Source organism: Tiliqua scincoides, chromosome 5 (genome assembly GCF_035046505.1).
Source record: "Tiliqua scincoides isolate rTilSci1 chromosome 5, rTilSci1.hap2, whole genome shotgun sequence".
In the NCBI taxonomy this organism is placed as follows: Eukaryota; Metazoa; Chordata; class Lepidosauria; order Squamata; family Scincidae; genus Tiliqua; species Tiliqua scincoides.
This window is the reverse complement of record NC_089825.1, coordinates 27,933,142-27,948,011: the sequence shown is the minus strand read 5'-3', so window position 1 is coordinate 27,948,011 and position 14,870 is coordinate 27,933,142. Positions and strand designations below refer to the sequence as shown.

Below are 14,870 nucleotides of genomic sequence, written 5' to 3'. Positions count from 1 at the left end.
TAACCAATCTTCCAGTGCTGGTGCAGCAGTGCAGATGAAAAATGGGCTGCATCCTTCAGTAGGGGAGCAATCACAGATGCTTCCTCCAGGTAAGGGAACATTTGTTCCCTTTCCTCAGAAATGTACTGTGGCTGCACCGGCACTGGATAGTTGGATAGGATTGGGCCCATAAGCCGGTGTGCTCAGGTGCTGCCTTTGAATTTTTTTCCCGAAGATGTGGAGCTGAAAAGAAGGCAAACTGAGAAATTTGTCTAGGGATATGGCATCCGTCTATCATGCCCACAGATACAGATGAATGTTGGACAGGGGAGGAGATGCAGATAAGTGTGTATATAGGGGAAGGGATGAGTGGATGGGAGAAGATTGATTATGTGGGGTAACAGGTAAGTTTTCATGCCCATTGCTTCATTTCAGGATCCCTTCTATCTTCATCCTGCTGAACATCTGACAATAGGTAGGCAGGGGAAAGGAGGAGGAAGGAGAGTTGTCTGAGTGTGAAACTAGCATCTACTTGCAGCTTTAAGAGATTGTCAGTGCCAATCATTTTAGCACCTCCAAATACCACATCTTGGATCTCTCTCTCTCTCTCTCTCTCTCTCTCTCTCTCTCACACACACACACACACACACACACACACACACACAGCTTATTGTGCTTGGTTGACATTCAGGAGTACATATTAATTTCCACTACCAATGTTTCTTTTCAAGACTGTAGAGGCAAACCTATGCATTTCTACTCAGAAATAAGTCCCATTGTGTTCTGTGGGACATACTCTCAGGAAAGTGCTATATGATTGCTGCCTAAAAGCCTAAATTCAACAAAGCTTGCTCCCAGATAAATGTATAGGATTGCAGCCTCTGATTACATGAATAAGACGTTGTGGTCTACCTCAATTTACAGCAGCTCTCCAAAGCCTCATGCAACATCAGTGCCACCACTGATACTTCTTATGGAGAAGGACCAGAGAGGATTCAGTCTGGGACTTTCTATACACATCTGGGCTGACCCATCTATGACATCAACTGATACAGATTGGCATTCCCTGCTTCTGAGGCCTTCTTTCATTTTCCCCTCCCAAAGCCTCAGCAGAAGCAGCACTGCTGAAAGGACATTGCTGAGAGAGCCCAAATATCACATGGGTTAGATAAAGAGCTGCCACAGGCCATACCTAGTTCACCAGCCTTATGTTTGACACACCTGATCTAACCCAACTACATATCATACAATGAGTAGCAATCTTGATCCTGGTGCTGCCAAGGGCCATGACCGCAAACTGCTGTTCCCCCACCGGCCAGGATGCTGTTGTCCCCCACTGGTCCTGTCTGCTGCCTCCCTTCTAGAAGCCTTTAAGACCCTCAGAGGGCCAAAAAACATCACTTCTGGTTTCTCAGGGAAACGGAAATTGATGTTTCTATGCCCTTAGAAGGAGGCCTTCTAAGGGCATAAAAACATCACGTCTGGTTTTCCTAAGAATCCGGAAGTGAGGTCTTTTGGCCCTCTGAAGCCCTTACAAGGCCTGAGGGCCTTAAGCATGTGGCCTCTCCAACCCTCCGAAGGCCTCCGGCTGGCAGTACGCAGGACCAATGGTTGGGCATGACTAGGGGGTAGCACCCCACAGATGTGACACCCAGGATCAAGTGACCCCCCCCCCCAGATTCCCCTCTCCCGGTACGCCACTACATTTAACAGAATACTTCAGTTGTTAGAAGTGAAAAGGGCTCTGGAGATTGAAGAGTTTGAGAACTGCTGGTCTAGACCAGTGTTTCTCAAACTGTGGGTTGGGACCCACTAGGTGGGTTCCCATTCATTTCAGTGTGCATTTTATTTTTAATATATTAAACTTGATGCTACTATGGTATGTGACTGCATTTAGGGAAATGTTACAAATCTGTACTTCTAATAGGCTACTATGTATATGCTTTAAACAATGGTGGTCAATGGGGCCTGCTCCTAGGCAAGTGTGGATAGGATTGCAGCCTAAGATTGTTAAAAATGTTCCTGCTTATGATGTCACTCCCAGCCATGACATCACTTCCAGGTTAATGACATTGCTTCCAGTGGGTCCCGACAGATTATCATTCTAAAAAGTTGATCCCAGTGCTGAAAATTCTACTCTTAACAACAGCATAGGTATGTTCCTAGGCAAATTTCTCAGTTTGTCTCCTGTTGAGACTGATGCTTCCCAACTCTCAGGTCCATTGAAAAAAGTTTCAAAGGTGGCACCTAAGTGCTTCTGTTGCTGTCATCACTGCCCTTGCTGTAGGAGAAATCCCAGAATGCTACTCCCACCCACCCACCTCCCTCAACTGCACCCCAAGACAAGGCCTTCCATTCAGCACAGTATGCATTGTATAGTGAACTTTTGAAACAGACAACATGCACTTCCCCCTTATTTCAGAAAGGCTGCATCTGAAGCCACTGCCTTCAGAGGCAACCCAGCTACCTCCAAATTCTCATTTGGTACTTACATTTGTGTGTTAATATATTCATTGCCAAAGGCATTTTCTTCCCCTCTTTGGTCAGCAGGCTGCCTTTGCAGGCACTGCTGAACTTGCCTGGCTTATTAGCACAGCACTTGCAAGGCTGAGATGAAAGTGTATTGCAAAGAAATGTGACAGTTTAATCATCTTTGCCGAAATAGTGAAGATAACATAATTATGTTATGTCCCCTGGCTGAGGGGAATTTATATTTTTGTCCATGCTTTGAATTACTGTTTAATTTATGTATAATTGTATTGTGTGATGACTTATTTTTCAGCTCTGGGAATGTTAATCCTAAATTATTAGTGACATTCAGAGGAAGAGGTTGTTTGTGAGGACATGTTTGGATCATTTTTTAAGGCTCTGCATAAGAACATGCATAAAAAGACCATTCAGGGGAAAATACCTCTGACAGAATTCTTGTCACAATTAACTCCTGAGGGTCACTGGCAGTCAAAAAAGGAAATGGGGGGGGGGGATCCACATTTAGCAAAGGAAAAAATATGTACAGCTAAATAAAATGAACTATCTTGAACATATGAAGCTACACCATGTCAGACTTTTGGTACATCTGTGATTGTCTGGTTCCATATCTCTGCTGAAGAGAGGTGCTAGGAGTAAGAGGCACATATGGCCAAAGTGTACAAAAAGATGGAGGGCAGGATGAGTGCAGTGCCTAGCAGTGAGTAACCAGTTCCCCCCTCCATGCTCCCCACTTTACTCCTTAAATTGATAAACTGCTTTTTAATCTGGGAGAGAGGTTTTCCCAAGGTGGCCTCCTCCTATTTTATGTGGTGGCAACCTTATCCCAGTTTATTCCAAGGCAGCCCCAAGGAAGCCCTTAAAATCAAACAGTAGAACATGGGCGGACTCAGAGATGTGGTAACCTGCTTCCTCCCAAGTGAACTGAGACAAGGCAAGAAAACGCAGAAAAAATACACTGTGTTTATTAAAAAGTGGTAGAGATATAAAAGCAATAGAGGAAAGAGGTAAGGATAGAAGCAAGGCACTGATAATCCCACAAAAGAGAAAGGGGTAATGGCAAAGAATGGCAAGGGTGTTAAAATGCAAGTGGCAATTAAACAAAATCTGACATGACTTTTCTGGGTACTTTCCCCATCCTTTTTGCCAAGTACACCCAATTAAAGGGCCACAACTTTATTAAGATTAAAATGTATGTACCCTAAGGTAGGTTCTCACTCTCCTTGCAGTTCATCCCCATTTAGCATAGTCTCCTACCTTGGAGGAGATAGCATATGACTGTCTCCTGGGTGTTCCCAGCCTGAATTAAAGGAGCAGATTGCTGACAATCCCATTTAATTGATGCCAACAACTGTGTAGGGACAAAGAAGCCCTGAACTGCAGCGTTCCTCCACCCACCCAGCCAAGAAGGCTTTGAAGTTGACTTTGCAATCATTGCAACCAGTATCCAGAGCCAAGGAGCTTCTGGAGATTAGTTTGGGCTTCCTTGACCAATCTACATTCCTCAAGTTACATACTATTCCCTGTTCTGAATCCCTCACAACAACACCTCACCTATTCTACAGTCTGTATTAAGCAAAGAAAACACCACCACCACCACAACATGCCAATCAGGTGGAGAGCAAAAGATTCCTACCTAGTCCCAGAAAAAAGTCATCAACTAATTTCAGGTTGTTCTCTCAGGGAAGTGGAAGGAGTCACATTCAAAGAAAAGTTCCATATTATGGTTCTTATGCAGGGAGTACTAACCCTAACAGCTGCCTATTGCTCAGTTCCCTTCAGTACACAATTACACTTTTCCAATTCATGTGGGGGACCCAGGCAAATTAACCCAAGCCAAACTTCAGTTTGGGAGTGGGTATATCAGGGCCTAGGACAGGGGAGGAAAGGGGGTAATTTGTACCCGGGCCCAGGGTCAAAAAGGGGGCCCAGGAGCCAAAGGAGGGGGCCCAGAAATTTCCTGGGATCTTACATTTTCCTATCTACTCAGACTTGTGGCCATCACAAGATGCTGGGGGATAATATCATGTGTGTGCGGCTGCAGCTACTGGCAAGCCATATGTGCTGGTCTGAGGAATGCATACATGACACTCCTTAACACACTGTCAAATTTGGGAGGAAACTGGACTGCTACAGTAGCTCTTTGGCTTGTGGATCTACTTCCCATGAAGGAGTGTATAGGAGCTCAGAGACACAGCTGCAAGACTACAGCTGGTGCAGAAGCAAGTTTTGGTGCACACAGGACACTTTCCATTCTAGTGTGAGCCTAAATATGATGATGCTTATTTTCTGCATGATTTTCTTTATTTGAAAGATGTTAGAGAGACTTAGGAGTGTTTGGTATTATTGTATCTAGCTGCCGATGCCACATGGTTGTGTAGACCTGGGATCCAGATGTCTCCACCCTCTCCCACCCTGTTTCATCCCTCCCTGCCTCCATTCTGCTCACGCATCACCACCCTTGCTCTGTTTCACTCCTCCCCCTTTGGAAAGGGGCCCAAAAGAAACTTTGTACCCCCTGATAAAATTCCTCTCAGAGGCCCTGGGGCATATTATTTGTGCTGTTCCAGGTTCTTGATTCTTGTGCCGTTCCAGGTTCTTGATTCTTGTGCCCACTCTTAAATAGGCAGGTCAGGCAAGCATTGGATGCCTCCAACATTGAATCTGAACAAATGTGAAAGGGTATGCATTGCCCATGTTTTAGCATTTGTGAACAAGTAACCTGATTAGCTGGGTTCACCCTTGGGATTAGGTACTGGAGGAAAAAGTGTTCCCATAGTTCCTGAACCTCCTGCTTCTGAAAATCAGGTGGGTTGCACAGTTACATGTGCTGGTTCAAGCCCAGGTCCTTTGTTTACATATCCACTGAGGAAGATGAAGAAGCAAAAGCTCAATAGGAGAACCATGGCTATTGTCTTCAAATGACTCAGCAGGCCCTTCAGAATGCTGAGGCATCACAGAAGCCTCGGAGATGCTACAACAGTACAAAATAAGTTTTTAAAAATAAGCAAAAATAGGGAGAAATCCACTATTTACTCTATATGAAGGCAGGCAGTTCACCAAGGAAAATCTCTAAATGGGCCATCCAAGTAAGTTCTTAGTACAGTAGATGATATAATTTATTATTTGTTTTGCTGAGAAGTCACCAGATGGCGCTGTTAAATATCATGCCAGTACGTACTAATTAGCTGTATTGCAATGGTGGTAGCAATGTTTCTTTTCCTGTAATGATTTTGCAGTAATCATGCTTTATTATATGATACTCTGTGAGGCGCTGCAGGACAATCCATGTAACTTTCTAATTGAACATATAAACCCCAAATACATCATATTGACTTGGAAGTACATGCAAATTATTTCCAAGTAAGTGACTTTTATAATCAGAGCCTAGGTGCTACAATACCTACACAGGACATATTCCCCATAATTTCAACAGTCCTAAGCATTTTCTCAATTTTATGTACCAGTTTCTTCTTCTAAGACTCCACCATGACCCATTCCTTTCATTGGAATTTTCCATGCTCCTACCATACTTACAATCAATCACCGGGCCAGTGATTGATTTCTTAAACGTTTTACACCAGGACCCACTTTTTTAGAATGACAATCTGTTTAGACCCACCAGAAGTGATGTCATTAACCTGGAAGTGATGTCATGGCCAGAAATGGCATCATCAAGCAGGAAAATTTTTAACACTCCCACATGACAAAAATCAATTAAGTAAGTAAGTTAAATGTTTACACTAAGTTTAAACATTTATTTAAAATAAAGAACCCTCCTAACCCAACCAGCTGTTGATCTCTTTAAAAAAATTCCCCAAACATCCCAAAGACTGAAATCCTATCTACACTTACCAGGAAGTAAGCCCCATTGACTATCATTGTTAAAAGCATATACATTATAGCAGCCATTTTCAACCACTGTGCTGTGGCACACTAGTGTGCCGCGAGTGGTTCACAGGTGTGCCCCAAGAATTTGGGGGAAGATCATTTATTAGTAGGGCCAATGGGGATGTGAGCCCCCCACTGGCAGCATGGTGTACCTTGTCAATTGTCAAAAACCTGATGGTGTGCCTTGACAATTTTATTACGTTATCAGTGTGCCACAAGATGAAAAAGGTTGAAAATAGCCTCTTAAAAGTATAATCAGTAACATTTCTCCAAATGCAGTCACATACCATGGTAGTATCAAGTCTAATATATTTTAAAAATACACATTTGAAATGAATAGGGACCCACCTGAAATTGGCTCACAACCCATCTAGTGGGTCCTGACCCACAGTTTGAGAAACAGTGCACTAGGCTATCTTGCATCCTTGTCTTGTCCACCTACTGGTATATTTCACAGTGCAAATCTGGTGAGCAGAACCTTGACAGTGCTTGAATTATGGAGGAATTATGGGAAGGGGGAATGGCAAAGGTGTCCAACTTCTTGAAAAGCATATTTACTTTATGTGTTGGTTCCCTTAGCTACTATTTCTGAGCTGCAATCCTATGCACACCTACCTGGGTGTAAGTACCATGGCAGTTAGTGGGATGTACTTAGAAGACAAGCATAGGATGACACTGTTGAAAGGCTAGAGCAGGGGGCATATTTTGACTAAAAGTCACTGCGTTTGGGGGAGGGGGCAAAGCAGAAGTTTCTTCATGTGCCAAGACACCTGTTTAAAGCACCACCTCCCTCTCAGCTTCCAAGCCATTCACAGAGAGCAAAGCAGAAGCTTCCCCTCTGTATTGATTTTGCAGCCTCAGCTGGCTTAGAAGCTGAGGGGAGGGTCTGTTTTATACATTGTTCTGGCCCCTGAAGAAACTTAGTGTTCCCCCCCTTCAGGAACACCAGTGGTCATGTATGCTACACCATCAGCATGCATTCTCCAACATTAGAAGTACAAACAAAAGAGCTTTCCATAAATGCTTAGGAGTGAGGTCCTAAAAGCCAATCCTGAATCAAGCTGAAAGTAGTTTTCCCATCCTTGAGGTTTCTGGTGAGAAAGATAGGTGCCTAAGGGCCCAATACGATCTAACTTTCCAGCACCGGTACAGCTGCAATGCAGCCCTGAGGCAAGGGAACAAATGTTCTCTTACCTCAGGGGTGTTCAAAGTTTTTGGCAGGAGGGCCACATCATCTCTCTGACACTATGTCAGGGGCTAGGGAAAAAAAGAATTAATTTACATTTAAAATTTGAATAAATTTACATGTTTACTATACTAGAGGTAGAACTTCTATGATTGAATGAAGGTCTTGCAATAGCTCGAGGCCTATAAAAGGCCTTGCACAAAGCAAGGCTGGCCTTTCCTTTACTGCCGCTACTGCATCACAGATGTGAAACAGCAAGCAGTGGAGGGAGCCCTCATCCCACAGCTCATGTGAGAGGTCAAACAGTCGCCCTCACACTGAAAGCAGTTGTGTCAGGCCAGTGCAGGCTCCAGCAAGTCTCCAGAGGACCAGAGGCTCATTGGAGACTGGAGGCTCCCTGAGGGCTGCACTGGAAGTCTTCAAGGACCATAAGTGGCCCCAGGGCCAGGGTTTGGACACCCCTGTCTTACCTTGTAGAGGTCTCCATAACTACCCTCCCCCCCCGTAGGATGCAGCACACATCCCATTGGCATAACTACAACAGGGATGGAAAGTTGGATAGGATTTGGCCCTAAGGCTGCAATCCTATCCACACTTACCTGAGAGTAAGCCCCATTAGCTTATAGTGGGACTAACATCTGAGTAGATATGCATAGGATTGGGCTTTCGGTCTTACTGAACACAATGGGCCTACTTCTGAGTAAGGTAAATAACACCATTTTCAAACACTTCTACCCATCACTAGAGATCATGTCCATATCATTGGCACATGCAAAATCAGCAGGGACATGCTTTTGGTATGCCACCATGCTTTTCAAACACTTGCAACAGCAAAATATAAACCATGTTGACTTCAGCACATTATGTCATCATCAACATGCACACAACAAGAGAGTGGCAACTGAAATTGGCAGCAGCTGCCATTCATTGAAAGGACCAGGAGTGTTGATGAATCACAGCTTGTCCTTCCACCTCTAACCCCCTGTCTGGAATTAGTGCACAGACAACACACAGCTTCCACATAGGCTTGAACCCTGGTACCTCTCTTTTAACAAATTGTTGTAGCAGATTTACAGATGGCCCACTTCCTTGGTGCTTCACATTTTATCCGCCACCCCAGTGTTCTTTTGATTCATATCCACTAACTTTCCTTCTGATCTCTATGCAATCCCAGCAGGAAGCTGTCTCTTCCTCCACTGCTGCACCTGCTGTGCTGTGGTTTTCATAACACCTTATTATACATAATTGCCTGTCAGCTGCCTGCAGGCTCTATGTGTAATCTAGGCCTTGTGAGCTGTTTTCTTCACTTCCTGTCAAGTTGCTGGTATAGGAGAAAAATGGAGTAAAAAGCTTCTGGCAAAAAATATAGCCATAATAGTTAATTATTAGTAGTTGCAAAACAAATGATCTTCATGCCTTACTCTGCAGCTAAACAGTCTCCACATGTGGAATACTTACATACATTTTTTTTAAAGTTTCCATTTTATATTTCATTTGGTTATAGCAGGGGTGCCCAAACTCCGGCCCTGGGGCCACTTGCGGCCCTTGAGGGCTTGCGGCCCTCAGTCTCCAATGAGCCTCTAGCCCTCCAGAGATTTGTTGGAGCCCGCACTGGCCCTACGCAACTGCTCTTAGTGTGAGGGCAACTGTTTGACCTCTCGCATGAGCTGTGGGATGAGGGCTTCCTCCCCCGCTTGTTGTTTCATGTCTGTGATGCAGTAGCAGTAGCAAAGGAAAGGCCAGCCTTGCTTTGTGCAAGGCCTTTTATAAGCCTTGAGCTATTGCAAGACCTTCAGTCATTCATATAAGTTCATCTTTAATATATTCATTTATGTAAACTTATGTAAATTTATTCAAATTTTAAATGTAAATTAATTCTTTTTTTCCCTGGCCCCTGACATAGTGTCAGAGAGATGATGTGGCCCTCCTGACAAAAACTTTGGACATCCCTGAGTTATAGCAATGTCTTTTTAGTTATAATCAAATCTAAATGTGTCCTGTTGAACTATTTGGCTTATCTGGTTATTATGGTTAAGGCATATACATTCCTATGGCTCAAGACAGAATTACATGGACAGTATCATAAGACGTAAGACCTTATATTTCCACAAGTCAGTGAACCAGATGCCCAATCAAATCAACTGGAGGGGGCTGCCCAATGCAAGAATCAATTAAGCCATTTCTGCCCAGCCCACAGGTGTACACATTTGCTCTCTGTTGTGCATATGCGATGTTGGGCAGAAATGGCTTAAGGAGAGTCATATATCATGTAGGCTTGAAGCAAAGCAAACTGGTTGATGAGCAGTGCATTCTGATCTCATGCAGGACTGGAAAATAGCCCATCCAGGAGGCTAACTGAGGTGATTGCTTCAGACAGCAGATTGGCAGGGTACCCACCTCCATCTACTCGCTTGCCTCCACTGATGCTCTTCCTCATCCCAGTCCCTGAATTGGAACAATTCTAGCCCACCACTCTAGTGGCTAAAGTTAGTCTGGGACTGGGTTTGTAGTTCAGTGATAGAGCATCAGCTTTGCATGTAGAAGGCATGTAGAGACTGAGGAAGATCCTGTCTGAACCACCAGAGAGTTACTGCCATTGTAACAGGGCTGGCCCATCCATGATGCAAATGGACCCAGTCAAAGCATTCCCAGAACTCCCTGCATTGCTGCTTTGTGTAAAGAGCCAATGCGGAGGAGGGAGTGAGATTCCTGCATTCTTATCCTTGGAGTACAGAAATCTGATTCTCTGGTCTTTCCCCCATGAAGCACTTTAAAAGAGTTCACAACATCCTGAAGGTAGGCTAGTATGATTATTTTGTAAGAAGGGGCTGACAGAGGGCGGGTCTATTGACTTTGTGCCTGAATTGACATATGAATCTCCTCATGTGTCACACTTACCCAACATTACCTGTCAGTGAAATAAAACAGAGTTCTTTTTTGGATTAAGCCTAACACCTTATTGACTTTGAGGATCAAATTACACAAAATATGTCATAGCATTTCACCTGTTAAGGAACAAAAATACATAGCAGGCATGGGGAGGAGTGTTGATCTCAACCAGGGGTCTCTAAACTTTTCGACTGAAGGGCCGCATCAAATACCTGACACAGGGTCAAGGGTCGGAAAAAAAATTAAATATAAAATTTAAATAAATACATTAGAGATGAAATTTGGATGAATGAATAAATGAATGGGCTCAAATGTCCAGGGCTTCTCCAAGTACGAACAGAGCCCAAGAAATAAAGCACACACTTAAATGGACCCTCATTCCACCACCCCACAATCACAACTCTGGCTGTGTTGGTCGGGCCAGATGCTCTCAGGGGATCAGAGGCTGGTCGTGAGCCGGACAGAGGCTCACTGTGGGCCACATCTGGTGCCTGGGCCAGGGTTTGGAGACCTCTGATCTAAACTGAGACTGAGGTGTGGGAAGGGGGTTAACCTATTCCCCCCAATCTATTTTCTTGCAGAAAATAACTTCCCCTCCAAACTGCTATTTTGCACCAACAACAAAAGAGAAACAATGCTATAAACATGATACCCTTGAATCTTCTACCACTAGATGGCAGTCTAACAATTCAGCATACTGTAGCAACAAGTTGAAGGATCCAAGCTGCATAATGCCTTTTTGGGTGATACTTAATTAGAGTGGAACACCCATTATCTAAACAGCAGTTATCCACATCTTATTATCCAAATTGCCCATATAGTTTCCACATGCAGCACCAATAAACAAATATGGCTGCACAGACTGCTCATAATCCAGACACATTCCCCAGCACAAGGCATTACCAAAGTTCCATCAGTTACAACTGGGACAAAGACTAGCAGTATTTGGTACCTCTGATAGTGTTACATGAGTCATTGGTCTGCTTCTTCATTGGTCAGGCACTGCTGATACTGGAATGAAGACTCTTCGTGCAGTGAGGCTGATGTATGCATTAAGTGGTTCTGAACTTATTCCTTGAGCACTGAGGGCCCCTTCCTAGCCAGCGATGCAGTCACAAAGCAGCCCAAAGGTAAGGGAACAAACATTTCCTTACCTTGAGGATGTCTCTGTGGCTGCTCCACCACCATAGCATGTTGGGCACAGCCTATTGACATGGCTGCATCAGAGTTGGAAAGTTGGGTAGGATTGGGTCCGAAGACATTCTACAATTTGATATGATCCCTTTACTTAAGAGAAGAATGCACTAGAGATTTGTGAAGTCTTCCGATGACTTACAAGCATGTGATCAAGCAAGTTGAGTAGGTGCAGATGAAATGGAGATGAGAAGGTTGGGCAGACACTAGACGAGCCTAGTGTCTGCCAACTAGATAAAGCCAACTGATGCAGTTGCCTCAGGCAGCAGATTGGCAGGGGCACCTATACCTGTTCACACATGCTCATCCTGCTTCCACTCCATGAATTTAAAAAAGAAGGAAACAGAACAGTGTGGAGGAATGAAAGGTGGTGGCTAGGGCTAGAGCTAGACATTCTGGAGGAGAGGAATGTAGTAGAAAATGAGTGTATCCATCACTCTAGTCAAAACTCTCCTCCACACTTCCTCTTCTGATTTGCTCTCCTTTGCCTTTTCAAATCCAATGACTGGGACAAAGAAGAGCAGGTAGTAATGACTCCAGGCACTTTCCACAATGGGTTTTTCTTCAGGCACCTTCCACAATGGGTTTTTAGATCAAGACTGACATTATAGTCCAGGGGTAGCCAAAGTTGCTTGACATCAGAGCCAAATATGATAAACTTAAGATGTTTGAGAGCCACAAGAGAGATGTTTGAGGACCACAATATTTAAGAAGCATTTAAATCCTTAAGTATATTTACTCACCATGAACATTAAACTTACGTTTTAATCCAGTGGGCTCTCAGTTTATATCTGGTAAATAATGATAAAGCTTGAACATTTCTTATTTACCTTTTATATTAATTGTGATGCAAAAAGGAGCTAAGCCAACATATTTCTGAGAGCCACATATTATATGTCAAAGAGCCGCATGTGGCTCGTTTGGCCACACCTGTTATAGTCCATCAACTAACATTAAGAATGCATTTGTTCAATATGAACCAGTATGCTATAAAACAACTTAGAAAACAAGGCCTTTCTCTTTGCTTGATACAACAGAGCCGATAACCATCTGAAGCTGACTATTTTTATTCAGCATTGTACTATATAGCTAAATCAATGCTTGCATTTGCCATCAAGTGAAAGGCAAATCTTGATCCTTAATGATTTGCAGAATCAGCTTTTGAACACATTAACTTAATGCAGTGCTATAAATGCAAATAGACCATGCACACAGTTATTAGGCACTGATTATATGCTCTCTCATTCTTTTATGAATCATTCATCTTTACTGTAAAATCATCGCTAATCACTCCATAGGAAATGCTTATTTTTAGCACTTATACTTCTAAGCATTCACAGGTTGCCTATACATATATTTTTCTTTGTGTTTATTCTAAAATGTAAAAAAAGGAATGAAAATGTCACCTTTCATCAAGCCTCCAGAAAGCAAACAGAATACAAAACTGTCTTTTCTTAGACCAAAACCCAGTGATCACCCATACGTTAGTATTTGTTAATGTAGTTCTACTGGCTGAGATACTTAAAAATAATTTGCACGGCATGTGTGAACTTTTGTGACATACCATGCAGACAAACAAGCAGAATTGCTGCTGAAAAGATCTGTAGGAGCATAATTGTGGGTTATCAACCATTGTCAACACGGTGCAAGGAAAAGACATAAGCCTGTAGTCAAAAAAGAGGAAGGGGAACAAGTGAAGGAGAAAGCTGCAATGTGAATGGAAGTCTGGACCGCAAAAGGCAGACACCTGAGACACAGAAGAGGCACACTGAGCCTATCTTCAGAACAATAGTTGGTTAAAGAAGCAGTCTTCAGGGCCGCAGTTTTCTTCTTGTAGAGAGGCAGCTGCTGTATTGATACTCAAGGATAAGATACAGTGTTTTACCAACTTGGGCTAGTTCTAGCTGTGACTTGACCTGGAGAACATACGTCTTCAGTCACCCATGAATGGGTTATGCCCAGTTAGGATAACTGTAATTCACTCTATGCCTTTGAAACCAGCTCTTTAGGTGGCACAAGTCCAAGGAGATAAAGGGGCAATGAAGGGGTAACATCTGGCACAAGTTGCCCATGCTGGGTGAAACCCCTCCCGCCTCCTGACACGCCTCTTGCCCTTCCCCATTCCACCCTGTTCCACCTCATTCTGTCCCTGCTTCTGACTCATCAGAGGGTGTTCCTCTGATGAGGGTGCTCAGAGGGTCATCAGAGAGTGCCCCTCTGTCTTCTGGTGCATGGTGGGCTAAATGGTCTCTCTGCCGATGTCCCAACAGCGTGTAGCTTTGCACACTACCAGAGTGGATTTTGCAATTGCTGTAAGACAGTCTCCACTGCCAAAATTCTAGCACTCTCTGGCAGCAGAGAGGCCCAGTAGGATTGGACTAATTGATTTTAGTTTATTGCTTTTGTTTTACTTGATCATTAACTGCATTGTGAGACTTTCAGTGCACTTCTAACTTGCGCTGGAACAGGGAGGCTGGTATGCCTGCCCTGTATCCACCGCACGTTTAGGACTGAAAGCGGCTCAGCCCAGGCAAGGGGAATCACTTCCCCTTACCCTAGGTAGAGCTGCAGCAGTCCCAGATATGAGCAGCCCAGAGCCACACCGCCCTGCCTGGGAAACAGGGTCAGGATCCAGCACAGATGCCTCGAACACCCTGGAATGCTTCCTCCTCACCCACCCCACACCCCTCCCAGAACAATTTTTTTCCCCAGCACATTCCCTCACAGTTTTTATTGTTGACTGAAGAATTGTCAAATAGTCCTTCACTGGAACCGGCATATGCTGAAGTTTACCCTGCCAATGTTCTTTAAGTAAATCCAAACGTGTCCTCAATGAGTGTCCAAAAACAAGCTGATTGGGACTAAAGGCCAATGATTCCTGAGGTGCTTCCCTAAATGCAGAAATCTGCCCCATGATGTCCCAATCTGCCCCATGATCAGCCGTATTTGAAAGCATTGCTAACCGGATAAAAGTGACAGGGTAAAACAACACTGGGTTATTTTAACTTTGCCAAAAAAGTATGGCAGAAATCAGTAAAATATAATTTCTTACTACTAGCACCTTGAGAAAGTTTAGAGTCAGGAAAAAAAGAGCCTGCACTTTTTTCATTAAGTGGTTTTCAGTACTGCGTGATAGGATCTGTTTTCTTCTGCCCATTGGTTGAAATAATGTGGAACCTAATTGTTTCTAAATATAACCCAACTGGGTCACAGCTTGCTTAACTGGATACTAGATAAGACAATG

General features: G+C 43.7%; 1 protein-coding gene across 2 annotated transcripts in view; it reads right to left on the bottom strand.

Annotated features, from left to right (window-relative positions):
* Positions 1–14,870, bottom strand: part of DYNC1I1 (dynein cytoplasmic 1 intermediate chain 1) — a 251,207-nt gene that overhangs the window by 224,819 nt on the left and 11,518 nt on the right. Inside the window, exon 1 of one of the 2 annotated variants that reach the window (XM_066627126.1) lies at positions 11,587–11,648. The exons of the other annotated variant lie outside the window; for it this stretch is intronic. Coding sequence (XP_066483223.1) covers positions 11,587–11,625 — 39 coding nt within the window. The 5' untranslated portion in view covers positions 11,626–11,648. Of the gene's footprint in view, positions 1–11,586; positions 11,649–14,870 lie in introns of those variants that run through there. 2 annotated transcript variants of the gene reach the window in all.